This window comes from Ahaetulla prasina, chromosome 5 (genome assembly GCF_028640845.1).
Source record: "Ahaetulla prasina isolate Xishuangbanna chromosome 5, ASM2864084v1, whole genome shotgun sequence".
Taxonomy (NCBI): Eukaryota; Metazoa; Chordata; class Lepidosauria; order Squamata; family Colubridae; genus Ahaetulla; species Ahaetulla prasina.
The window spans coordinates 60897661-60923555 of record NC_080543.1 but is presented as its reverse complement, the minus strand read 5'-3'; the positions used below and the strand labels follow the sequence as shown (position 1 = coordinate 60923555).

Below are 25895 nucleotides of genomic sequence, written 5' to 3'. Positions count from 1 at the left end.
AAAGAGATGGAATACAATGGCATGACTGGGGCAGTCTATTGTATAATATTTTACTGTATGTCTCACTTGTTTTGTATTAGGCCATTTTCCAAGCATAAGCATTGCAATAAAGCATTTCTGTCATGTATATGTTTCAGGGCCTATACAGATTTAAAAATGGTGCAAGGTACATTGGAGAATACCTTGAAAATAAAAAACAAGGCAATGGGACATTTATTTATCCAGATGGATCTAAATATGAAGGTATTTATGTTTTCTTCATTCAAATAGTGCCACATCATAGACAGAAATTTTTTGAAGATGTTAGTAGCTAATGATGTTGTTAAAGTAAAGGAAATATACTTAAGTATAATTAATATGCATGTGAAAATAGATCACATTATGATTTAGTTTGCACCAGTGGTGGTTTTCACTTACCTTTGCTACCAGTTTGCTTGCGCATGCGCACTCGGTTCGCATGCACATGTGCCACTTCTGCGCATGCACAGAGCATATTTGATGACATCTGGGTGGGTGGGCAGAGCCTCCTGCTGCTGCTGCTATCAGTTCACCCAAACTGGGGCGAACCGGTAGCAATCCACCACTGGTTTGCACATTCCCTAAAGCCACAATATATTTTGGTTACAGTTTGCCAACAATGTGATAAAAGGGTGGGAAAAGGGGACAGGAATGTTCTAGAAATATACACAGTTTTCTTCTCTAAATTATGACAATTTTTATAGTTACAATAAATAACTTCAACTAAAATAATTTGTGCTTATTTCTAATACATAAACATTTCTGTACAGACATTTGTTTACAAAGGGTTTTTTTTTTTTTACAATTCCTTAATTGTTTTACTCCCTGGCTCATACATGTGTTTCTTATATCAATTTTGATATTCCCATTCTGTTAGACCACTTCAGTAGTTTCTCTTTTTGACTTGCTTTTAGACTAGAAAATAGAAAGTTGAGAAAGCAACTCTTTCCTCATTTTAGAATTAGGATTAAAACTCAATAACATTCGCCCAGTATTGGGCCACATCAACAACATTTTATCTCACCAGCATGAGGTTTTCCTCTATACATGTTGAAAGACATCACATGCACTGTAACATATGTAAGGTGGGTTGCTCTTCTCCACATTCACACAGAGTATCTTCTATAGGGAAGACCCGTTTTCTTAGACTGCTTATCAATCTTCTTATGTAATTGCCTGAGAGACAGCCACGGTACTAAAGTAAGAATCTAGAAAGCATTTTAAAAATATTTTAAATAAAAAACAGCCAAATTACAGATGACAATCATCATGTGTTCTTCTCTTAAATGCAAGATATTTTAGAAACAGTTACTCATGGTGTCCCAATCTGTAATGATGATCTCAACAATGGGGTGAAGTTGCAGAGACAGGCCTTAGTGGTTTATGAATAGTATTTTTTGCTTTAGTAGTAAATATGCAACCCAAGACAGACACAGACTTTGGAGGATAATTAGAACTGCAGAAAAAACAATTACTATCAATCTGCCTTCCATTGAGGACCTGTATACTGCATGAGTCAAAAAGAGGGCTGTGAAAATATTTACAGACCCCTCATACCCTGGACATAAACTGTTTCAACTCCTACCCTCAAAACGATGCTATAAAGCACTGCGCACCAGAACAACTAGACACAAGAACAATTTTTTCCCAAACGCCATCACTCTGCTAAACAAATTCCCTCAACACTGTCAAACTAGTTACTAAGTCTGCATTACTATTAATCTTCTCATCGTCCCCACCACCCATCTCCTTCCACTTATGACTGTATGGCTGTAATTTTGTTGCTTGTATCCTTATGATTTATATTGATATTGTTTCCTGATTGCTTATTTGTATCCTATGACTATCATTAAGTGTTGTACCTTAGAATTCTTGATGAAGGTATCTTTTCTTTTATGTACATTGAGAGCACATGCACCAAGACAAATTCCTTGTGTGTCCAATCACACTTGGCCAATAAAAAATTCTATTCTATTCTGTTCTGTTCTGTTCTATTCTGTTCTAGTACAGTGTATGTTAAAAAGTCATCCATGCCATCTATCAATTGATCCAAAGTCAAAATCCCCACTTTCAACCAATTTTTCCATATTGCCATCTTTTCCCCAATTTTTAATGTTAGGTTTCCCCATAAAATCAATTTAGCATAGAAAAAGGATCACATCTTTTAAAAAAAATATTACATTCCATAGCTTTCTAACAGATATTATTTTAGCCAGAGGAATTTGAGTTCTATTGTATTTAGAGCCCAGAATGTAACCTTACACCAGTGGTAGTCAACCTGGTCCCTACCACCCACTAGCGGGTGTTCCAGCTTTCATGGTGGGCGGTAGGGGCTTTGCCCAATACTGAAGCACTTTCTTTTTTAAAAATTTAATTGACTTTTTAAAAATTTTTCATACATTTAAAAACATTTTCATTAGGTTTTCATAAAATTCCCCATGACAATTTAAATTTCTGAAAATATACTATTTGTATCGCCTGCGCATAAGTTTAGTTCACGTTACATAAGTGAAACTAAATGGCGCTATAGTGTGACCGCACACAAAAGAGCCTCGTCCTAGAATAGCTCATGCATCTCCCCCCAAACCACCCAGCTGTAACAGACAAACAGAACTGGGAGCCAGTGCCCCCCCAACCCAATCCACGATGCGCGAGAGGCACGCGCAGACGATGATACACGGCGCATTACTGTGGAACCGGTGGGTGGTTAGAAAATTTTACTTCTAACAGAGGTACAAAAGTGAGTGGTAGGTATAAAAAGGTTGACTACCCCGCCTTACACTAAGATAGAGTTTGCTCATCTGGTTGTGTTTCCTATCTGGTCTGTCTCACAAGTGTGACTTCAATCTTGCGAGTCTGAAAGTACATTTCTTCCCTGTCCCTTTTACAGCCCAAGAAATTAGGGAGGGTCCCATTCTGAACCGCTGACCTCACCCAGATTTCTGCTGCAGGCTAAGTTGTCTTTTATCTGACTGTTCCCTTAGCTACATCTCTGTTTTCCTATATCCCACATACCATTACAACTTCTGAGGTTGATAAGAGCCACTTCATGGGGGAGATAGCCATAAGAAGTTTGATAAACAAATAAATAATACTCTGATTATCTTTATTTTCTTATATCATTCTATAGGATTCTTTTAGTTCAGTGTGACCTTGCTCTCTCAATCATGATTATAAAATTTGGATTGTTTTTATTACTGCATAAATTCTGTGCACATTTCTTTAAAGTAATATAGATATTCAAATTAAAGACAAAGCACTATGGTTTATAAAGCCTATTCATTGCAGGAGACTGGGTGGAGGACCAAAGGCATGGAAATGGAGTTTACTCTTATATAAATGGAGACACATACACTGGAGAGTGGTTCAATAATTATAGGTTTGCTTCTTCTAGTTTCACATTTCTGTTTTACTTCATATAAATAATAAATGTAGTTCTGTGTTCTCCTCCAGAAATGTTAAGCTACAGTTTCTATCATCTTTTGGGATTATGACTGTATAATTATTTTGTTTATTGTGAGACTAATAGATTGTAGCAGATGAAAATGTTCTCAGTGATTTTCCAACTAGTATGGGTTGTGCATTTTCTACAGCCCTAATAATGTAATTTAATAGAGGGACCATTGACATATTTATTGTTTTTTCCTGAGCAACTCTTGACATAGAAATCTCATTTAACATTTATTATTAGTTATCTTCATTTCTTTACTATCTACTAGTGTTGAAAATGATTAGATTTGATTATGATGGTAGTTTGTATTATTTTATACTATTAGCCATCCAGAGAACAGTGTTATTGGACAGCCATATAAATATAGTAAAGAAAGGAAGACAGCTTTTTAGCTGAAAATCAATATACATTACTTGTTGCAGCAACCCAGTGATTTGCATTCTTATTGAAGATATATCTGTATCTATATAACACATACAGATTTCAATGCAGGTAATTTAATTTAAATCAGATTTTTCTAACACTCAATTACAGGTAGTCCTCAATTTACGACCACAATTGAGTCCAACATTTATGTTGCTAAGTGAGAAATTTGTTAAGTGAATTTTGCCCCATTTTATGACTTTTCTTGGCACATTTGTTAACTGAAACCCTGTTAAATTAGTAACATGGTTGTTAAGGGGATCAGGCTTCCCCATTGACTTTGCTTGTCAGAAGGTTGCAAAAAGTGACCCAGGGACACTGCAACTGTCATAAATGTGAGTTAGTTGCCAAGCGTTTGAATTCTGATCATGTGACTATGGGAATGCTGCAATGGTCTTAAGTGTGAAAAATGGTCATAAGTCACTTTTTTCAGTGCCATTATAACTTCAAATGGTCGCTAAGTGAACTGTTGTAAATCGAGAACTACCTGTATTTAATTTGCCTTGATTTAAATTAATCAATTCCTTGACAACCTGAGAAAGATTGCATGCAGGATTAAGGATAAGAATTTCTTCTGTCTTAATACGAAGCAATTCTTCCCCCCCCCCTCTCCATTAGACATGGGCAAGGTACTTATTTCTACGCCTTAACTGGTTCTAAATATGTCGGCACTTGGGCAAATGGGCAACAAGAAGGAGCTGCTGAACTTGTTCACCTAAACCACAGATTCCAGGGAAAGTTTGTGAATAAAAATGTATGTATGGAAGAAATTCTATTGATTTCTGAAAAACTGTACGTTAAGCATGGAAAATAAAAGACTTTCAGCTTCTTTTGTATCTTGCCCCCATTTCAATAATGATAGTTCTAGTATCCAGAAGCTCATTTTGTACAAAAAACTCCAGTGTTTGCACAGTCGCTTAGATGAACAAGTATTTTTCAATCACTATTTTAAGGGAACTTTAGAGAGATTTTGATTAGCAAGAACGTATTTGTTTTATTTGCATACAAATTTCATAATGGCTGTAGCAAAAGAATCCAGACCATATTAAAAAACACATTTATTGTTGCATAAGGTTTGGGGGCTTCAATTTAGTAGAGGCATGGTATATAAATGAACACATAGAAAAAAATATATAAATTAAATGAAATGAAAATGAAAGTAGAGTTCATGAACAATACAGTAGTAAGAATCTTCAAGTCAGGAGCAATAGACGTTGCAAGGTTGAAGTGTTTTCTTGCTGATTTCCGAATATAGTCCTTTCTGATTTTTTTTTCTTTAGAAACTAAACTGTTTATTCTTTTACAACCCTGAAGATGATAGCTGCCATGTATGGTCAGCATAATTGTGGAAATATTTGGTGTTTTTAGAATATGAAACTGTCAAATTGCTAATATAAGTTCCTTTGTTTATACAGCCACTAGGTCCTGGGAAGTATATATTTGATATTGGATGTGAGCAGCATGGTGAATATTGTCAGGAGGTAAATGCTATTGGATTATGTTAATCATATTAACAACCAGGAAGCTCAGAATTATACTTTTATTTTTACTTTATTCAATTCTGTCATAGTTACATAATAAGGTAATTACTGTTACAACAAACTATATTTTAATTTACATGTACTTTTTAAAGCAACAAAGCAAGGTTTTTGAGAATTAACAATGCTAAGATCACTTCAACCATCTGGCTTGTTTTTTTCTAGAAAAGAAAGTGATTTTTGTTTTCCTTCCCTTCCCTGCCTTTTCTTGACTTGAACTTGACTTGAATCCACACTGACCTTGGCCAAATAGGGTAGAAGAGATTTCTGTACAATATTCACTTTTCCCTAACTTTGCAAGATCAGTGGAATCACCTAGTGCAGGAGTGTCAAACTCAGTATGACACATCGTCACTTGACGTATCGCAACTTTCTCTCCCTTCGCTAAATCAGAGGTGGGCATGGCCAGCACATGATGCATGTGGCCCATGGGCCACGAGTTTGATACCCCTGACCTAGTAGTTGCATTAATTATAATTAAAGTATATTTAATGAAAGCAAGATTTTAAGATCCTGTTGTCACCGTGATGCATTTGATTTGCCCAAATCAAAACTAACAGTTTTACAATTTTGTGCAGTTATTGAAAATAGATTGCCATGTATGCAAAAAGGCAACCCTATCTTTATTGAATATAGGGCTTCTATATGTACAAAGGAATTAACATCAGAGTTTTCATTCTTCCTCCTCCCTTTCTTTGGTGTCTTGATTCCATACAGAATTTATTTATCTATGATTTCTCAATTCTCTTACCTATAGTGCAAATCTGAACAAGTTATGACATTCAATATTTGCTATAAAAATCCATGCAAAAAGTTATTTTGTGGAACAGATGGCAAAGAACTGCCTTATGTTCAAAGCAGTGAAATGCTACTAGCCATTGACATGACATATCACAAAATATGTGAGACCAGATGTCTTGCTTTGTACGTACTCAGATTTGACGTTTTAATGTTTTTATTGTTTTAATGGTTTTTACTGTTTTTATTGTTTTGTTATTAAGATTTTAATTATAATATATGCTTTTGAATTGTGAGCTGCCTAAAGTTGTTGCTGAGATGGGCAGCTATAGAAATCAATCAATCAATCAATCAATCAATCAATCAATCAATCAATCAAATCAATAAATAAATGTAGAGCAAGCATACCTAGCTTTCAGCACACATGATTGTTATACATCTTATCCTTTTGAACTTTTAAACTTTTGCATAATAAAAATAACATTTCATTTCATTCTTTTTGTAATTTGCTTAGCTCATACAGTACCGTGCAAACCAAGGAAAAAGAAGGAGTAACAAAGAAATGCCTTCTACTCAGAATTATGAGAAACAATTAGCCATTGAAACCTCTGCCTTTTCAGAAGAGGTGCCATTTGGCTTTGAAATAAAATGATTCTGCATGTTTTGCTTGCATGTGACTTAAGTTAGAAAGCAATGTGGGGTAAAAATTCTTTTGGTGTATTAATTGGCATTATAACCTCGACAGATCCTAAACAGTTATTTTAACAAGTTTTTGTTTGTTTGCTTGTTTTTGTTTTAATATGATGGTTCACTTTTATTTATAGCAGACATTATGTTTGCAATTTATGTTGGTAGAGAAAATACTTTACTTCCCAGGGTTTACAGATTGAATGAAACACAGTGATGGATTAAGGTGAATTTTAGGGACTGTGCAACAGAAGTGGGGCTTTGTTGTACAGAAAGACAAATCAATGGCAGATGGGATGGCCAATAGGTTTCTTAAAAGAAATTTCATGAAATACTGCATGGCAAATATATCTAGCAACACTTACATATTTAAGGGATACAGTTTGTGTCACAGCACATGCTTTGTCATGTGATCCTCCTTTAATTCTCCACGCACCTAGCTGTTTCAAGGGGAAATATTCTTGAACCATCAAAAGTATAAGAAAATTCCAGGATTCAGTCATTACCCTTTTGTTGTTGTTGTTGAAGCACCTAGTATAGGGTTTATTCGTAAGTATTTCCAGAATGGAGTCTGGATTCTTCAGCATCATTTTAAGGATATTGAAATCATAGAAGCAATGCACAGATTAAAAAATGGCATCTGATTAATTAACTTAACATAATGTAGCAAAGTAAAACAAATATTTCAAACCAATTAGTCAAAGCAAGAATTGTCACTAAATAGAAGTGACAAGTCATAAATATAGCTTTAGACAAAACTCTCCCAGCAAATAGCTCCAATGTTTAAATATAGAATACTTTTGAATCAAACACAAACCAGGAATTGGTGAGATAAAGAAAATAGTCTGTTTGAATACTCCTAATAATGAAGCAGTGAAGAGGATGGTGCTTCTGGTAGGTCCAAAACTGTTTGTGACATTTTTTTTTGTTCTGTTTTTGTGTTACGATCAAAAATTGACCAGCAGATAGCATCCCTTTGTAATATGCTTCTTACCTTTGATCCTAACCAATAATTAAGCTGTAACATTCTGAAAACCTATCAGATGTTTTTAGACAATTTTAAACAGCACCCATGAGGAACATGTTTTATTAATCTAGATTTAGAGAAATATCTGGCTCTGTGCATTGTTGAGAGTTGCTAAAATGCATGAAGTCTGTTATGCATGGGTCTTCATAAACTCTTACGAAAAGCTTTTATCACAAATAGACTGTTTCCCTTTTTCATTTCTATTATTGTCCTGAATATTCATCTCTCCTTAGGAAAAAACAGAAGAGGAGGAGGAGGAAGAAGTTTTGATACCAGTGACTCCAAAATGGAAAGCAACAAAAATTACCACCCTAACACTATGGGTACCTGAAGAACCACCTCCTCCAAAAGCAACTCCAGCAGCTGCAGAAGGTCCATTAGCTGAGGAACCTGGAGTTCCTGCAGGTTTGTGTTTTGACGTATGAGCAATCTTTTGTGCATCCATGAATGTTCATTTATTTCAGGGGATGCCAACTTGATAGATCAAAGTTTTGCACACACCCAGAAAGATATATTGTTAGGGAGAATCCAGAGTCATCACTGCCATTGTTCGTATTGCCAGCAATCTGTATTACCTTTAAGGAGTAGTTACTATCAGTTTTTGCTAGCATACCAATTATTTTAGATAGGTAGTGTTTAGTTATAGTTGTTCAGAGACCTTATGTATAGCGTAGATTATTGTAATGTGATCTATGTGGAGTTAACCTTACATTAAATCTGGAAACTGCCATTGGTGTAGAATGTGAAAGCAAAGTTGTTGATAGGAGATACTTGGCTATGGATATTTTACCTCTGTTGAAGCAGGTGTACTGGTAGTCAACCAACAAAACAAGTAGTTAACCACCAAACTATGTTCAAGTTTTTAACAATGACATGTAAGACACTAGTTGAAGATCAAGATGTCAAACTGATGCTTTAAAGAACTACTTGAGCATTAAGAGAATCACAAGAGGCTCTGCTGTATATTGCTGGATTGATACTGTATATGTTATTTTATACTCATATGGTGATAATGCCTGAATTTTAGAACGTTTTATTCTTGAAATTACATCTTTTGAAAATCTGCCCCTTCAGTGAGATCTTTTTATGAATTTTGATGGCAGTGGGAGAAGAAAAAAGCAAGACTACCCTTTTTTCTTAATGCTTTTGCATTGTTTTAATCAATTGCTTTTCTTCCTCGGTGTTAGGAATTTCTATTGCCATATTAGTCTTACAAGGAAAAAGATTTTTGTCATCTGTTTATAAGGAGAATCTTGTGTCATCAATTATTAATTAAAAGAAATAGTATGGAATTATATTACTTGCTCTTTTAATTTTTCCTTCCCTTCTCCATACCTTTATTTCAGCTGGTGAGGAAAGTGCTGCTGAAGGACCCTCAGAAAGTGCTGAGGCTGCTGCAGAAGCAGGAGAGGCCACTGAAGCAGTCTCTTCACCAAAAGATATGGAGGAAGAAGAGGAGGCAGCTAAAGATGACCAAGCAGATCAGGGTGAGGGGAAAGGGAGAGGAAACTTCTACTACTACTACTTCAGCTTTGATTGCAACAATACACGAGCACACAATAGATTTAAGATTAATGTTAACAGCTCCAATCTGACTTCAGTAACAATGTTACTGCTTGGAATACACTACCTGACTCTGTGGTCTCTTCCCAAAATCCCCAAAGCTTCAACCAAAAAACTATCTACCATTGACCTCACCCCATTCCTAAGAGGTCTGTAAGGGGCGTGTATAAGAGCACAATCGTGCCTACCGTTCCTGTCCTATTGTTTCCTTTTGTTATATCCAATTAATATAGTTATTACATACTCATACTCATATATATGCTTATATATTGTATAATTATTTCATGCTCATGCTTATATATACTGTGTGACAAAAATAAAAAAATAAAACACACAGTGAATAAGTAAGCTGGTTATTCAAAAGGGACTTCTGCTGCTTAAGTATTTATACAATTTATCTCCTGCTTTTTGATTAAATGATCTACAGTACAATGTTTAGTCTAAGATAGGACCACAATAGGTTTCCCTTTCACTTGCCTGTCCAGGACTGCTGGCAATGGGAATTAGTCTTTCTGTCAGGAAGAGGAATCTCTTATTAGCATATTTTCATGTTGAAAGCAAAAAATTAGGGATAATCCACTATGAGCGAGCAATATCTAAGAGAGAGAGAAAAAACCAAGAGACAAAATGAATGCAAAGGCCACTTCTGCATACTACACTGTCTTTGTACAGTGATCTTCACACATTATAGCTTTTTTGTGTGTTTTAAAAATATTTTTTCACCTTTATTATTTTTATAAATAACTCAAGATGGCAAATATATATAATACTCCTTTCTCTTCCTATTTTTCTCACGATGACAATCCTGTGAGATGAGTTGGGCTGAGAGAGAATGATTGACTTAAAGTTACCCAGCTGGTGACTTAAAATGCTTGAACATGATACAGACAGCTAAGATTTTTCGTAGCTTTGTGGAAATGGCAGAACACTCTTGCTGTCTTAGAACCTCTAGGTTTGGGCACAGAACCAAGTCTTCATGGACTTATGAAAAACCAATACAGGTAGTCCTTGGGTTACGAATGTAAGGGAGCCTGCCAATTACATTCGTAACTTGAGGATTCATAGGAGTGAATCACGTAACTTGACTGCAAACACTCCCTGCTTTTGCCCACACTGTTGCTAATCGCAGCTGCATACGAGGTATATCAGGGTAGGGAAGGCTATGAGGGAGGGGCTAGTGATGGAACAGGCCACCTGCTTAAGACCACTGACTCACTGAAATACCTCATGCTTCCCACACTTACTCCCCCCCCCTCACATCCTGCCAGGTTCACTTAGCTTGCAAAGATCTAGCGAGCTGTCTCCTCTCCAGTCTCTCTGCTACATGAGATCACGACTCTCAGAAGCTTCCAATCTCAGCCCACACAGTGTTTAGAACAGTGGTTCTCAACCTTTATAGTGCTGCGACCCCTTTAATACAATTCCCCATGATGTGGCGACCCCTTTAATACAATTCCCCACGATGTGGTGACCCCCAACCGTAAAATTATTTTCGTTTTGAATTTATCGCGCCTCAAGCCATATTGGCTAGCGATCTGAACTGCTTGCGATTGCCTTGAGGACAGAGGCATTAAAGCAGAGACTCCTCCCCTATTAAGTTTATCGCGCCTGAAGCCAGATTAGGCTAGCGATTGGGAGTGATTGCAGCTGGCTTGAGAGGGAGACATCAGAGCAAAGATTTCTCTCTTTTTTAATTGATCCCGCCTGAAGCCGAATTCGGCTAGCGATTTGAAGAGCCTGCAGCTGGCTTGTGAAGTCAACCATTGGAGCGCGATTCTTCAACTCGCAAGTATACTTCCCATATTTCTGATGGTCTTAGGCGACTCCTGGCAAATCGTCATTCGACCCCCAACGGGGTCCCGACCCACAGGTTGAGAACCGCTGGTTTAGAAGCTGATGACACACTTTTAGGCAGTGAAATCAGCTACCTAAAAGTGTGCCATTGGTTTCCAAACACTTTGGGAAGCTGTTGTAAAAAGCAATGAAACAGGCAAAGAAACTGCTGCAGAAAGGAGATCTTTCCAAAGTAAATGAGTCTCCACAGGGCAGAGTGCCTGTGAAAGCCTGGTCAGGGTAGGAGGGGCGGAATAGGCAGGGTGAATGTTGCAGCGCCTCTGCCATCGTTCATAAGTGTGAATAACAGTTGTGGCACAGCAACATTTGTAAATTCAAGACTGGGTCGTAAGTACTTGGGGGTAACTTCAAGACTGGGTCGTAAGTACTTGTAAGTACTAGGTCGTAACTTTGAATGGTCACTAAGTAAAGTGTCGTAACTTGGGTATTAAGTCAAATCATCCTGATATCTGAAAGGAGAATATTTCCCTATTTCCCTATTTCTATTTCCCTATTTGTATGCCCTAGAAATATGCCCTATTTGTCTGACCAAACTGGATTGGTAGAAATAACTAGGAGAAGACAATACCTGAAGTAATTTGGTCCCAAACTATGAAGGACTTTAAAGGTGATAACCAGCACCTAGAATTATACCCCAAAACACTGACAGCCAATGCAACTCGCAAAGTAGTGGTATTTATCCAATACCCTCTAATACCCATGCAGCTGTATTCTGCATCAGTTTTGATGTGCCAGCAGGCAGCTTTAACATCATTGCCTCTTCAGTTGATAGACTTTAATTGCTCCTGTTCCCTCTTTTTCCTATTACTTCTCCTCCACCAATCATTAATTATGGAAGGCCAAAGATACAACATGTTCCCATCTTTCTTCTTGGTGAAAAACTGTACACAAGACAATGCTAATGGAAAGCAACTTAGAAAGTCTGGCAACTATTTACAGAAAGTGCTGTGTTTTTTCAAAATGGTTCTAGTCCAATGTACTTGAATTAAGAATCACTATCTTGGGAAGCTTTTTGTTGTGTACAAAAAAAAAAAAAAAAAAAAGGAAGAAGGTGAAGAAACGGCAGTTAGGCCAAGGGCAAGACTACATGGTTGTGCCTGCCATCTTGGATTTTTGCTTCTTCTTCCTACCTCTCCCCTACTTGATGACTCTGTTTATGTAGTTCAAAACTGTATTGTTTTTGAATGGGGATGTAAGAATTAGCCTGTCTGTTCCCGAATCATAGTATAGAATATAGCAAACTGCAAAGTCAAATATTTACCAATAATGGATGATACTAAACCTTTAAAAAAACCTTACAATTGTATGATTGTACACCATTTTTTTTATTAATAACCTGTATTTAATCTTCATATTCCTGCTTTCTCCAATAGTTTCTTAGCATTTTTAAACCTATTTTCCTCCATTCTTTCTTTCCCATTTTGTAACATTGTCTATGATTTTAATTTAAGACACCCAAGGAACTGTTTTCAGATTCTTTGGTTTGAACAACTGCTTATAAAACTGAGAGTTCATAAATAACAATGTTGCATTTTTAATGTTATTTGTTCTTTTTTCCTCCAAAACCATAGCTGAAGAAAAGGAAGAAGATACAAAAGAATCTGAATTCCAAGAATAATGGACATACATAAATTACAAAAATATGGAAAGAAATTAGTTTTAATTCAGTCACATTAAAGTTCATTAATTGAGAATTTGAACACTTATTGAACTCGCTCACTGAAATAATTGGTTAATTTTGCTGAGTATATGACTTTTATTTCTTTAGTTTCTTAGTTGGTTTGCTTGCTTAATGTTTGAAGCAACAGACTAGTTTCTTTTTTATCTGAGGTAAGGTTTCCACTTCTATCTTTACTCATTCCTGCCCCTTTTCTTCCCTCCCTGTCCACTCCACCAAAAAAATTAAACACTATTTTTTCTGAATAATTTTCAACACTTGTATAAAGTTTGTTATGCATAGTTTAAAGAATCAATAAAATTTACATTGACTAAATTATACTGACTTGTTTTTTTCTCCTAAATAATATTACATTTTTTAAACTTTCTGTCCTTTTCCTTCTGGTCCAATACAATTGCAAACAAATTCTGTTCAATTTTCTGCATATCCCTCCAAGAGAGTTTGTACAATTCCAAGCCAAACTCTTCTGCTAATTATGATTCTAAGGGAATTAAAATTAAACATAGCCAACTTCAACCAATGGTTTAAAATGGTTGGAAGATGATACACAGACTGGAGGGAAATGAGCATGGGAACAAAAACCAAGATATCTTCTTGGCTATATCAACATTCTGCCTTACTCCAGTCACATAAATGTTCCCAACATATTCCACAGGCCTTACAGGCAACCCTTAATCCAAAACAGGTAATGTGCCCAATGCAACAAGTGACTTTGGACAGCGTACATCCTAAAAACACAAAATAGCCAATTTTGTAGCCAGTTATAGAGAAAGATCCAAAAAGTGAATTATATTTTAGTTATAGCCAGCTTCAGTAATATTTAAGAGTACGAAATTATGATTGGATTTATTAGGCTTTTGAATGTCTTTCCTACCAATTATCCTACCCAATATAGCTATTGTTTGAATTCTGTAATGATGATTTGAATTTCATATTTAGATCAATATTGATGTCTTGGGAGAAGAAGGCTAAATACTGGTTTTCAGAAACAAATACCATGCTGCCCCCCTTAAAAGAAGGAGATCCACACCTGGAAGAGAAAAACGGGAAGAGAAAGGGAAGCAAAGAAAGATTACAATCATGTTTTTTGTCGGGATATTGACCATGAAGGTGTTTAAGTAATTTAGGGGCTTTGACATGACATTTATCAACCCACTCATTTTGGGAACTAGGGAAATCCGTCCATGCTACTTAGTACTGAACCTTTCCCCTGTATATGCATGAGTCAAGGATCTCCTTAATTTCAAAATGTTGTTTCCCCACTATCATAAAAGGAAACATGTTTTTAGGTTTTAATAAGCTGCAGTGAAAAACAGGGTGGACTCTTCCTTGCGACTTTGGTAATTCCAGTTCTATTGTAATTGGATTTATGATGCGTTTGATGGTGAAGGGGCCTATAAATTTAGGGCCTAATTTTTTAGAGGGTTGTAAGGATTGTACAAATCATGTGGACAAATATACACGATCCCCTGTTTTAAACTCCTTAGATTCAATCCCCTTTTTAAAAATCAGCCTGGACTTTGTAAGCATTCCTAGCTTCAGCAAGAGCCTTTCGTACAATGGGACAGGTGTTTTGTAGTTGAGTAATCCATGATGGAATTACAGGATCTTTTACTGGCAATTCAGGCATTGGAAGTTTAAATTAACTACTTGGAATGGAGTGAAACCAGTGCTACTGTGCACTGTGTTATAGGCAACCTCAGAAAACAGCAGGTTGGTCCAGTTGTCTTGTTGACAGTTGATAAAGATCTCAGGTACTGTTCCAGAACTGAGTTGAATCATTTGGTTCCACAGTTAATTTGAAGAAGGTGGCTGGAACGTAATCCTTGTTCAGTACCAAGTAAGTCCAAAAAGGGTCTCCAAAATTTGGAAGTGAATTGAATTCCACTGCCAGAAATTATTTGCTTTGGTGCACCATGTAATTGATAGGTGTGGTGTAGGAACATCTTTGCCAGTCGTTTAGCCATGGAAATATTTTGGCAAGGGATAAAGTGGAGCTGTTTAGAGAAAAAGTCCATTAAGACCCAAATAACTGTGTTCCCTGAGCTTTCAGTTCTGCGATAAGGTCCATAGAAATATTTGTCCAGGGTGCTGAAGGCTCAGCTACAGTTTGGAGGAGGCTGGTGTCTTCCCTTGCCTTCGCTTGACTGAAGCACAAATTGACAGTTGGGGACATAGCTTCCAATGTCCTTTTTGAGGGAAAGCCACCAAAATTGTCTCTTTATGAGGTGTAACGTTCTTATAAACCAGAAGTGTCCTGCCTGTTTGGCGTCGTGGAACGTTTGCATAATTTTAAGTCCTTGACTGGCAGGCACATACAGCTTGGCCCCTACCCCAAGACAGTTCATCCTGAATTTTTATGGGTATTAAACCAGATGTCATCCTTTAGAGCAACCTTAAAAGCAGCTGATGTGGCCCCCATCCACAGGGGTTTTTCTTTTCCCTGTGGTATCATGGTCACTTGGGCTGCCAGCTGGTGTGATGGGAGCATAGGTTTGACTACTTTTACTTCAGAGCTGTTGTACTGAGGCGTTCTTAACAAAGCATCAGCCAGGAATTTTTTTTACTCCTGGTAAGTAGTGTAAGGTAAAGTTGAAGCACCGAAAGTATTGGACCCATTGCACCTATTTAGGAGAGAGTTTTCAAGGGGTTTTCAGGATTTCCAGGTTTTTGTGATCAGTCCATACCTAATGGTATGGATTTTATGAAAAAAGGGATTTTACTTCCCTCCAGGAAATGCCTGGGTGTTTTACCACTGGTTCAGCATAGAAGAGCAGTTTGAGGTTTTCAAATGCCGCCTGGCACTCCATGGTCCATTTCAGTGGTTGGCTCAGAACAGCAGCATTCTGACAGGGACATGACACATGCATCCCATTCAATATATAGCAATAAATAGGACAATTATTTGTGCATTTGTAGGAAATATAAGTTTCCCAGTCGATTATACACTTGGTAGGCTAGCATAAATAAACTCACCTGTACTATGAAAAGCACCTCTTCCGTTTTGTGTGATTGCAAATGAATTTTCTTCTTTAAATCAGCAGATGTTGTTTTTAATTAAACCCACTAGATGTCACCCAAGACTGTTATACTGCCATTATATTAAAACATTGGGAAAATGAAAATGGAAGCAAATTTCAAACTTACCTGCATTTCCTAGACAACGCTTTTATTCAACAATTACATTTATTAAAAAACTGAATCTTGGGAGTGTATACATGTGATATTCCCTTATTTCATTTGTAACTCTCTAGTTCTCCATCTCTCCCTGCCTCTTATACACATCATCATTCTAGTCACATACATGCACACACACACACACACACACACACACACACACACACACACACACATGCAACTGCAATATTATTCTTTTAATACTAACATCACTTCATTAATCAAACAGCATACCGTCTAAATATCAGTTTCTTACAATTTCACATTTCAAGCTTACCACTATTTTCATTCTTTGTGTCTATTTTTCATACTTCTGTTCCTAACTTATTTGGCTTTGTGATACATTGCTTTACACCCTTCCATTCTAAACTTCCACTAATATTTTTTCTTCCCCCCTCCATATTATTATATTCAAAGACATGATATTCTGTTTTATCATTCATATTCCCATTCTCTAACTCTTCCTTTCTGTATATTTTAAAATTTATTTAATACACGTAAATATATCTACTGTCACTTTACCTACATAATATTTTATACACTTGATGTTCTGCCCCCCCCCAATCTCAGTCCGGGAGGCACGAGTGATGACTTAATTAGCCGGCAATTCAGTCCACAGCAGCTATCAGCTCTGGCAGCAAACTAGCGAGCGTCTGCCAAGTTTCTCTGTTATCTTTTCTTGATGCTGGCGAGTCAACCAGGAAACCAGGAACAAACAGTACTTCAGCTCAAGTTCTCTCTAAGCAGTTGATTTGTTCGCCACGGAGTAGTATAGCAGCCCCTGCTGCTTTTATACCCTGTGAGGTGTGGCTCCGAGACTCAGCGCTTCCTAGGCCTGCCCCACCCCTGCTTCTGTTGTTCCCGCCTCTCCTGTCTATGAAACCTAGGGTCCAACCAGGACTGATTGTCCTCAGCTGGATCTGGGAGCATTGCCCCGGGGGGGGGGGAGATACAGGAGACAGAGGCCTTATTATTTCTTCCACCTGGCCTGCCTCTGGCTCCTGGAGCTGAGCCAGGGAAGCCGGCCCTGCAGAAAGGAGCCCTGATGGCCCTTCCCCTCACTCTCTGAGTCATTCTGCCCAAGGAGCTGCTGATCCAATTCTACAGAGGAATTATTGAGTCTGTCATTTGCACCTCTATAACTGTCTGGTTTGGTTCTGCAACCCAACAAGAAAAACACAGACTTCAGAGGATAATTAGAGCTGCAGAAAAAATAATTGCTACCAACTTGCCTTCCATTGAGGACCTGTATACTGCACGAATCAAGAAGAGGGCCGTGAAAATATTTGCAGATCCCTCGCATCCTGGACATAAACTGTTTCAACTCCTACCCTCAAAATGACGCTATAGAGCACTGCACACCAGAACAACTAGACACAAGAACAGTTTTTTCCCCGAACGCCATCACTCTGCTAAACAACTAATTCCCTCAACACTGTCAGACTATTTACTGAATCTGCACTACTATTAATCGTTTCATAGTTCCCATCACCAATCTCTTTCCACTTATGACTGTATGACTATAACTTGTTGCTGGCAATCCTTATGATTTATATTGATATATTGATCATCAATTGTGTTGTAAATGTTGTACCTTGATGAACGTATCTTTTCTTTTATGTACACTGAGAGCATATGCACCAAGACAAATTCCTTGTGTGTCCAATCACACTTGGCCAATAAAAAAAAATTCTATTCTATTCTATTCTATTCTCTGGCAGGGGCCAGGCCCGGGGGAGGGGGGAGGGGGCTGGAGCCACAACACTTTTAATAATACCATCATTCAACCATATCATTCTAATATTAATACAATTATTACCATATAATCATGACATATCTTTAACTCTTTTTCTCCTTAACCATTATCTCTTATCCACATTCCTTCCTTTAATCCTACCTTTTTTTAAACTTGTCTTCCCTGTTTTCCTCTTAAGTTTTTTATTCAATCTACTTTGAGGTTTATATCCTGAATCCATAATTTAATTTTTCTTCCTTGCCTGTCTTTCTCCATTGTTTGAGAACTTTCTGTTTTAAATCCCCCCCAAGCCTCTTCTTGTTCCTTCCATTCCTTTTTTAAATCTTTTAAAGTGTTTTCCCTCTGTTTTAATTCCTCAATTCTTATTAATTTTAAGTGTCTCCTCCTTGTTACCGTCTGTTTACTGGTTTCTCAGTTCTAATTCTTCTTCTATTCCAGTTGATAATTCAGTTTTTTCCTTCTTGTCCTGATCTTTGCTCTTCATCTCTTGTATACAGTTTTCCAGTCTTCTATCTATACGATTCAATATTTCCATCATGTCTTTGTGCAATTCCAGGATAAGGTCCTTAATGTCTTTGTTATTTTGAGTTATTAACTCCATTTCGTTTAGGTCTCCTCAATCATCCATTCAGAAACCAGACCTCCTAATCAAATTTAAATGTCTCATCAATGTCCAATCAAATCAGTTAGTTACTTCAGGGATCCTTCATTCCTCAAGTAGTTTTTGTATATTCAATAGTATTTAGGGGTCCAGACACCAATTCCTTTTTTTAATATTCCAGTTTCCAGTGGTTAGAAAGTAAATATATGTTGTTCAGCAGTTATTTCCCTCCATTTCAATATTTGCTCCCAAGTCACAAAAAATTACTATCATCAGCAGATGGCACTTTTTACTTCACTTTATTTCCTCTCTGCTTTTATTGTGACTCTGCTGCTGTTTTACTTTTATTTTGACACACCCAGTTTATTTCTCTTGCTTAGTTTATCTTATAGCTCCGTTGTTTGAAGAAAAGGTAGGTTTATAGTTCCAGCATCTTAATATGCATTCTTAATATTATGTCTTTTATTTTGGGGATTCCATTTCCCACTTACCGTATATACTCGAATATAAGCCGATCCGAGTATAAGCCGAGGTCCCCAATTTTACCCCAAAAAACTGGGGTAAACTGGGGACTCGAGTATAAGCCGAGGGAGGGAAATGAGGCAGCTACCGGTCAGGGAAACCCTCCCTCCCTTAGCCGAGAAGGCTGGCGGCTCCCCCGCCCCGCCCTCTCACTGCACCGGCAGGGCTTCCCCGCGCTAATGCAAAAGCCCGCCAAGTTTGCACCATCCGGTATAATGTGAAAAAAAGAAGAAGAAAAAAAACTCGAGTATAAGCCGTATATACTCGAGTATAAGCCGAGGGGACGTTTTTCAGCACAAAAAACGTGCTGAAAAACTCGGCTTATACTCGAGTATATACGGTAATTTTCTTTTTAAACACAGATAGTTACTTTTTAAAATTTCCAATATGCTTTATTCCACAATAGTTGCATAACTGTAGCAAATTGTTCTAAAAGGTATTCCTTTTAAATTTTTGGTGGGGTCAAACCTCAGCTGTAAATCTTTTCTTACCCAGACGACACACCATTACGCATTTCTCTACTCCTGCACAAACTTATGGTTCTGGCTGTTCCCCGGCTTCATGGCAGCCATTTTGACTGCTGCTGCTCCTATTCTTCAGATGAGGGGGTTTTCCGAGTGTGGGAGGGGAGATGCAGCTCCCCTTGACCCGCAAGGTGGTCCCCTTTTGCTTCATCACCCCTCCAAGGTGGCTATGGCTTCTAATGAAGCCCCCAACAGGGAGAGCTTGGAATGGACCTGAAGAGGTTGCAGATCTCACACCAAAAGTGCCAGAAGTTCAACCAGAAGCCACAGTTCTCAGTTTCTGAACTATTAGATTTTTTTAATGGTCAGATAATTGTGTATTATTTTCATAGTACTATATTATGAGCAGCTCAGAGCCAGGTAATGACTAAATTGAATTAAATAAATAAACCACAACATCAAGGAAGCATTATAGATTATCTGAACTGAAGAAACTATTTTGTTAGAAGAGGGGAAAAACTATTTAAACTGGAACAGTTAGACAACTTTAAACTGCTTCAGCTGTGGGTAAGACCAAGGTTTACAAAGACATATCCTTTTAAAAACAGCTGGGTAACTTTGTGCTAGAGTAAGAAGGATGTGAAGATGACCCCTAGGTCAATGGTGTAACTACAAGCTTTTATTGCAAATTTGACTATTGGCCAGTCTGAGTCCCTATTTTTTCTTCCACAGTGCAACTATTGTGGCCAAAATCCATCCAGCTACAATTTGTTTTTTTACAAATTATTTCAGAAAATTAATTGATAAATCCACACTACAGTTGTAGATGTACAAAAGAAGAACAATTATTCTAGTACAAAAGAAGAATTGTTTACTATGTACATTGTTGGTATCTTGAGAAAATGAATGAGTAACATTTTAGATAGAAATTTGAGAATACGGTTATGAATACTTATTCCCTGACCATCTAGAAAATGGTTTCAAATGTGTCAAGATCCCAAAAAACCTTTTATGGATAGTGAGAGTTGTGTATATTCATCAAAAGCACGTACATCTATTTGAAGTGCATTTCCATTCATTTCTCTGCCAGTTTTCACCTACAGCAATCATTCCACCAGAGGGCGCTATCCTGCTTCTTTTAAGGTTTGCAGAAAGTCCAACTCCATTTGGCTCTCCCTTCAGGTTTTCAATCCAGCTGGACTGTATAATACATATGACTTAATTTTCACAACTACTGTACTGCCTGAATTTTCAGTTACTCCTAAAAGCTTTTAAGAAGAGTTTGGATAACCATTTGTCTGAAGTGGTATAGGGTTTCCTACCTAAGCAGGGGGTTGGACTAGAAGACCTCCAAGGTCCCTTCCACCTCTGATTCTGTTCTACCCTACCCTACCCTACCCTACCCTACCCTACCCTACCCTACCCTACCCTACCCTGCTTTTGACTATAAGACTGTGTGCAGGGATTTTCTTGTTTTTAGTTATGGTATGTAAATTAAATTATTTTAGGTGTCATATGAATTCCTAACATAAATAATGGAGATTTGTTGGAAATCTCCAGCAAATATTATATGTCAGCTTAATTTTTATCAACATCATGAATTTTAGAACAACAAAACAGTAAGCAGTCATTGTGCAATTGTACTGCAAAATACAAAACAATTCTAGCATCTTATCATTACTAAAATTATCTAGTGGAAACTAATGCATAGCCAATTAAAAATCATTCTTCATTAATTCCAGACATCTTTATTTTAGATTAATTATAGTTAAAATGTACATTCTAAACTTTAATTTAAAGTTCAAATATAGTTAAAAAATAGATTTTGTCCTTGTCAAGGAATTATGTAAAAAAGGGAAAAAATCCTGTCAACATGGTTTACCTGAAGTTCCAAACAAAAATCTTAGTGAGGCCTTTTCTTTCTAGGAAAGTCAGTTCCTGAGTTCAGAACAGATTTGGCTGTTAGCCCAAGAAAACAGACTGCAAGTGCAGTCATTTTGGCTATGAGTCCCCAGATATAAATTCAATTATTGTTTAATTGTCCAAAATGATGTGTTTCCAGTTAAATGCAATATTGGCTCCATGAGTTAACATTTCAACTGGTGGATTAACCATCTGCCACCTTTTCTCCTCTTTCATCTCTCTGCAGAAACACATGGCCAAAGATGGTACCTAATAAAATAGAAAATTCCAGAGGTGCATGAGAAGGGATACAATAATTTGAAGAGAAACACAAAGAAGCTCTATATATGGCAACATCATAGTACGATCAAGTAGTTTTCACTATCTTTCCATTTGCGTTAAGGATTAGGCGCTTGAGACTTTTTAAGGATCCCTGGTAGGAAGAGAGAAACTATAACCTTGTTTCTTGCCCAATAGTTAGGAAGAAGATTGAAAATAAGAAAGTCAGAATCCTCTGAGGTCTACATATGGATCATCAATGTGAAAAAGCAGCTGCTGAGTGACTTGAGCCAATCAACCTCTCTCAGCACAATTCACCTTACAGGATTGTTGATGTGGGGAAAATAGGAGGAGGAAGGAATATTATGTATGTTTTGCTACCTTGAGTTATTTATAAAAACAGCAAAAAATGGAGGATAAAAATAAATGAATAAATTTGAAAAACATGAATCAGGAACCTATGCCAGCAATATAAGGCAGGTCTGATCTTATACACAGGTTTCCTTGGTTTATTTTCATATGTAATACTATATTAAAGATGCTGCTAGTCAGCTTATTTTGTTTCTATCCCTTTAACAAAAAGGGACTTTGCTTTACTTCAGAAATTGCCAAGTGTAATGCCTGATATTTCCTAAAAGGTAAGATAAGACATCATAAGAAAAGCTCTACCTGAAATCTCTTGCAGGATGGGTAGCTACCTCAATCTAGTCCAAAGTAGTTGTTCATATTTTGAAAAATAAACAGGTACACTGAAGTTCTCTTAGCCCTGGTTAAGGCACCAGGCTAGAAAGCAAGAAATCATTAATTCAAGTCCTGCCTTAGCCATAAAAGCCAGCTGGGTGACCTTGGGCTAGTCATTCTCTCTCAACCCAACCCACCTGACAGGGCTGTTGTGGAGGAGAAAATAGGAGAAGGAAGGTGTGCTGGATATATGTTCCCCACTTGAGTTAGTTGTAAAAATAATGAAGTTGGGATAGAAATAAATATGAACCACTAGACTCCACAGACTAGGAATGATGCAAACTCTTTCAGATGGCATCAAAGAAGAAGAAGGAAAACGACATCTGTTAACAAAACAATTGAATTCTAATAGTTCAAAACCTTTGAATGGTGCCTAGTTGGTGAAGTCTGAATAATAGATATAAAAAGGATTGACTGACAATGTTAAATAATGAAGAACCAAGAAAAGGCAAAACTAAAGAAGGCAGTTATAATGGCAATGTACAATGTCTTACCCTTTGAACAAACTTAGCAAATTCACTGCTTTTCCTGGCAGGCAGACCCAATAATGGCCGAGAGAGGGAATCCAGAGATGAGCAATGACCAATAATCAAAATGGTGCCTATAGACAGAAATGGGATTTCTTGAAGTGTCATATTAAGGTACTGGATATGAACTCTTCTAGACCTGTTTTCTCCAATCTGTGGTGTAGAAAAATATTTGGTGTCTTGGCTAGACATTTTTGAAGTCCCTTATTCTAATACATTTACACCTTTTTGGCAACCATGGATCATATTTATTTTTCAACAGCTGGAAGTTTAAATAGTGCAGTATCAGCCCCACTCAGCAGACTAGACTAGGGAATCAATTCGAGGAAGGTTAAACTACTTTTATTCGGATTGGTTGTAAAAGCAGAATCTTGCAAGTCTGATTGCGTTGCACCTCATCCCTTTCTTATACTTTAGTGCAGGGCTGTCAAACTTGGGGCCCACGGGCTGGATGCATCATGCGTTGGCCACATCCACACCGAGTTTAGCGAAGGGGAAAAAAGTGATACATCAGGTGATGCTGCCATGACGACGTGAGTTTGACACCCCCCCCCGCTCTAGTGAATCAGGGTGAATGAAGTCTGCCTGGGCTACCCTTGAATGTTATCTTATTCTAGACTTTAAAAATGCTCCAGCTGCCCTGTCTACAGGCAATGGCTTAATGGGGCTTGTGAAAAGATTTTCTTTCTTTCTTGTTTTCTTTCTTCATAATTATAGATATGTCAAGCTTATTAATCCAGCATTTCTTTCATTTTCTTCTGTTTCCTGACAAAAACTAGAAGGAAAACACACTGCTATCATTGATTTCAGTGGTGCCCAAAATTGAGCCACAGGAAGTCAGAGATAGTTGCTTACCCCAACAGAGGATAATTTTATACAGAAAAAGTTTGTTTCCATTTTAATCACTGACTGAAGAATAATGAAGGTTTACCTTCTGATGAACATGTATCAGTAATCTGTTTTATACTTGAAGAGCATCTGTTAATATAGTCCTCATAGCTTTCAGATGGCATCAAAGAAGAAGAAGGAAAATGACATCTGTTAACAAAACAATCCACTTGGTTAAAATTTGACTTATTGCAGGAATGGATAATTGGAGTCCTTGGCCAGTAAACAGTTTTTAAAAGAGCTGCTGGGAGAGAGAGAGAGCGGGAAGGAGAGGCTGTTTGTGCTACCGAGATCTTGTAGGATTTGCTTCTGAAAATTAGCAGCACAACTGTCTGCCATTTCAGCAGAGCACAGATGTTTGTCTCACTATACACTTAGAATATTTTTTATAAATTCTAATCTCCCTCTGAATCCCCTGCTATTCTCTTACACAATGTGGTTTTGACATATTTTGGGTCATCACTCATCCATTTTAGATTAGGGGGGCAAGACTTAAATCTTTGCACCCCACTCATAAAACAATGCTTGTTTTTTGCTTGCAGCAACCACTACATTTGGATCATTTGAATACTGTTGCTGAGCTCTCATTATGGCTTGTAAAATCATCCTAGATTAAGAACCAGTGGCCAAACTTAACTTTTACCTTAGGACCTTGCTTCAACCAGAAGAACAAAGAAGTATCAGGGATCAGGAAAAAAAAATCTAGATTTGGTATAATTTAATTTACCGTATATACTCGAATATAAGCCGATCCGAGTATAAGCCGAGGTCCCCAATTTTACCCCAAAAACTGGGGTAAACTGGAGACTCGAGTATAAGCCGAGGGTGGGAAATGAGGCACCTACCGGTTGGGGAAACCCTCCCTCCCTCAGCTGAGAAGGCTGGCGGCTCCCCCGCCCCGCCCTCTCACTGCACCGGCAGGGCTTCCGTCCGGTAAAATGTGAAAAAAAGAAGAAAAAAAAAAACTCGAGTATAAGCCGTATATACTCGAGTATAAGCCGAGGGCTTAAAAAAAAAAAAAACTCGAGTATAAGCCGTATAGACCCGAGTATAAGCCGAGGGGACGTTTTTCAGCACAAAAAATGTGCTGAAAAACTCGGCTTATACTCGAGTATATACGGTATATTGCATTTAATTAACATTCAGCTACATTTATTTTAAATACAGTTAATATTCTCTTATCTTTTTTATTATAGCATTATAGCATTAAAAATTGTCAGTTTGATGGCAACTTCTAGAAGGACTCTGGTGCTGTATCTGTGTCTTTTAAGGGCTGTGTGTGACTGACACTAAGCTTCAGATTTACATTTTGTGTCCTTCTTGATGTACATATGGACATCTCATACAATTGAAGAAGCAACAAATGCATTCCCATGTCTGTAAACGAAGGATTCTAATCCACTGGATAATTGGATTGCTGCACTAACACAAGCTCCAGTTTTTGAAATTGGATTGGCTCTCCTGAGATCTAACATGCATGGAAAATTATGATCTAATTTCTTTTTTCTGTAATATATTGAACTTCATAATGATGTGGTCATTTCCTCCCCAAATTCTCACTGCTGTAACCTCTTCAAGTAGCTCTTCCCCATTGGTTAGGAGTAGATCAGTGAGAGCTGCTGTTGCTGATTTTCCTTTAGTCTTTTGGAAAATAAGTAAGAAGAGCACTGAAGAATTACTGGGATCTTGCCGTTTTGGCCTACCTGATTTTCTTGGAGATGCTAGTAATGTTAATAATTTAAGTGTAGTTGAAGTCTCTCATTATTACTATGTTTTTTTCTTACTTGAAAGTTCTATAAGCTGGTTCAGAAGGATATTATCCAGGTCTTTTGCCTGGATTGTTTATCTACAAATATATCTTTATTTCTTCTTTCCTTATATTCTTACTCAAATGCTCCAACTAGACCTTTTGTGCTCATAACCCTGAATCTCAAAAAAATATGTGCTCTTCCTTCTCCTCTTTTATCCAATCTATTCTTTTGGTTAGTTACACACTTCATTCCTTACTTTTCATTCATGGGTTTGATCCTATAAAATTTCAACAATATCTACTAAACCATG

The 25895-nt window shown here is 37.3% G+C and overlaps 2 protein-coding genes across 2 annotated transcripts in view; one reads left to right on the top strand and one right to left on the bottom strand.

Moving 5' to 3' along the window:
- Positions 1-13183, top strand: part of LOC131199363 (uncharacterized) — a 170337-nt gene extending 157154 nt beyond the window's left edge. The window contains exons 12-18 of the mRNA XM_058185068.1: positions 138-243; positions 3307-3397; positions 4511-4646; positions 5308-5373; positions 8116-8287; positions 9229-9369; positions 12871-13183. Coding sequence (XP_058041051.1) covers positions 138-243; positions 3307-3397; positions 4511-4646; positions 5308-5373; positions 8116-8287; positions 9229-9369; positions 12871-12917 — 759 coding nt within the window. The 3' untranslated portion in view covers positions 12918-13183. The remainder of the gene's footprint in view (positions 1-137; positions 244-3306; positions 3398-4510; positions 4647-5307; positions 5374-8115; positions 8288-9228; positions 9370-12870) is intronic.
- Positions 13184-21351: 8168 nt separating this feature from the next.
- Positions 21352-25895, bottom strand: part of UBASH3A (ubiquitin associated and SH3 domain containing A) — a 43221-nt gene continuing 38677 nt past the window's right edge. Inside the window, exons 12-14 of the mRNA XM_058185532.1 lie at positions 23878-23984; positions 22914-23020; positions 21352-21669 (exon numbers count right to left, since the gene is read on the bottom strand). Of these exons, the coding sequence (XP_058041515.1) occupies positions 21532-21669; positions 22914-23020; positions 23878-23984 (352 nt within the window). The 3' untranslated portion in view covers positions 21352-21531. The remainder of the gene's footprint in view (positions 21670-22913; positions 23021-23877; positions 23985-25895) is intronic.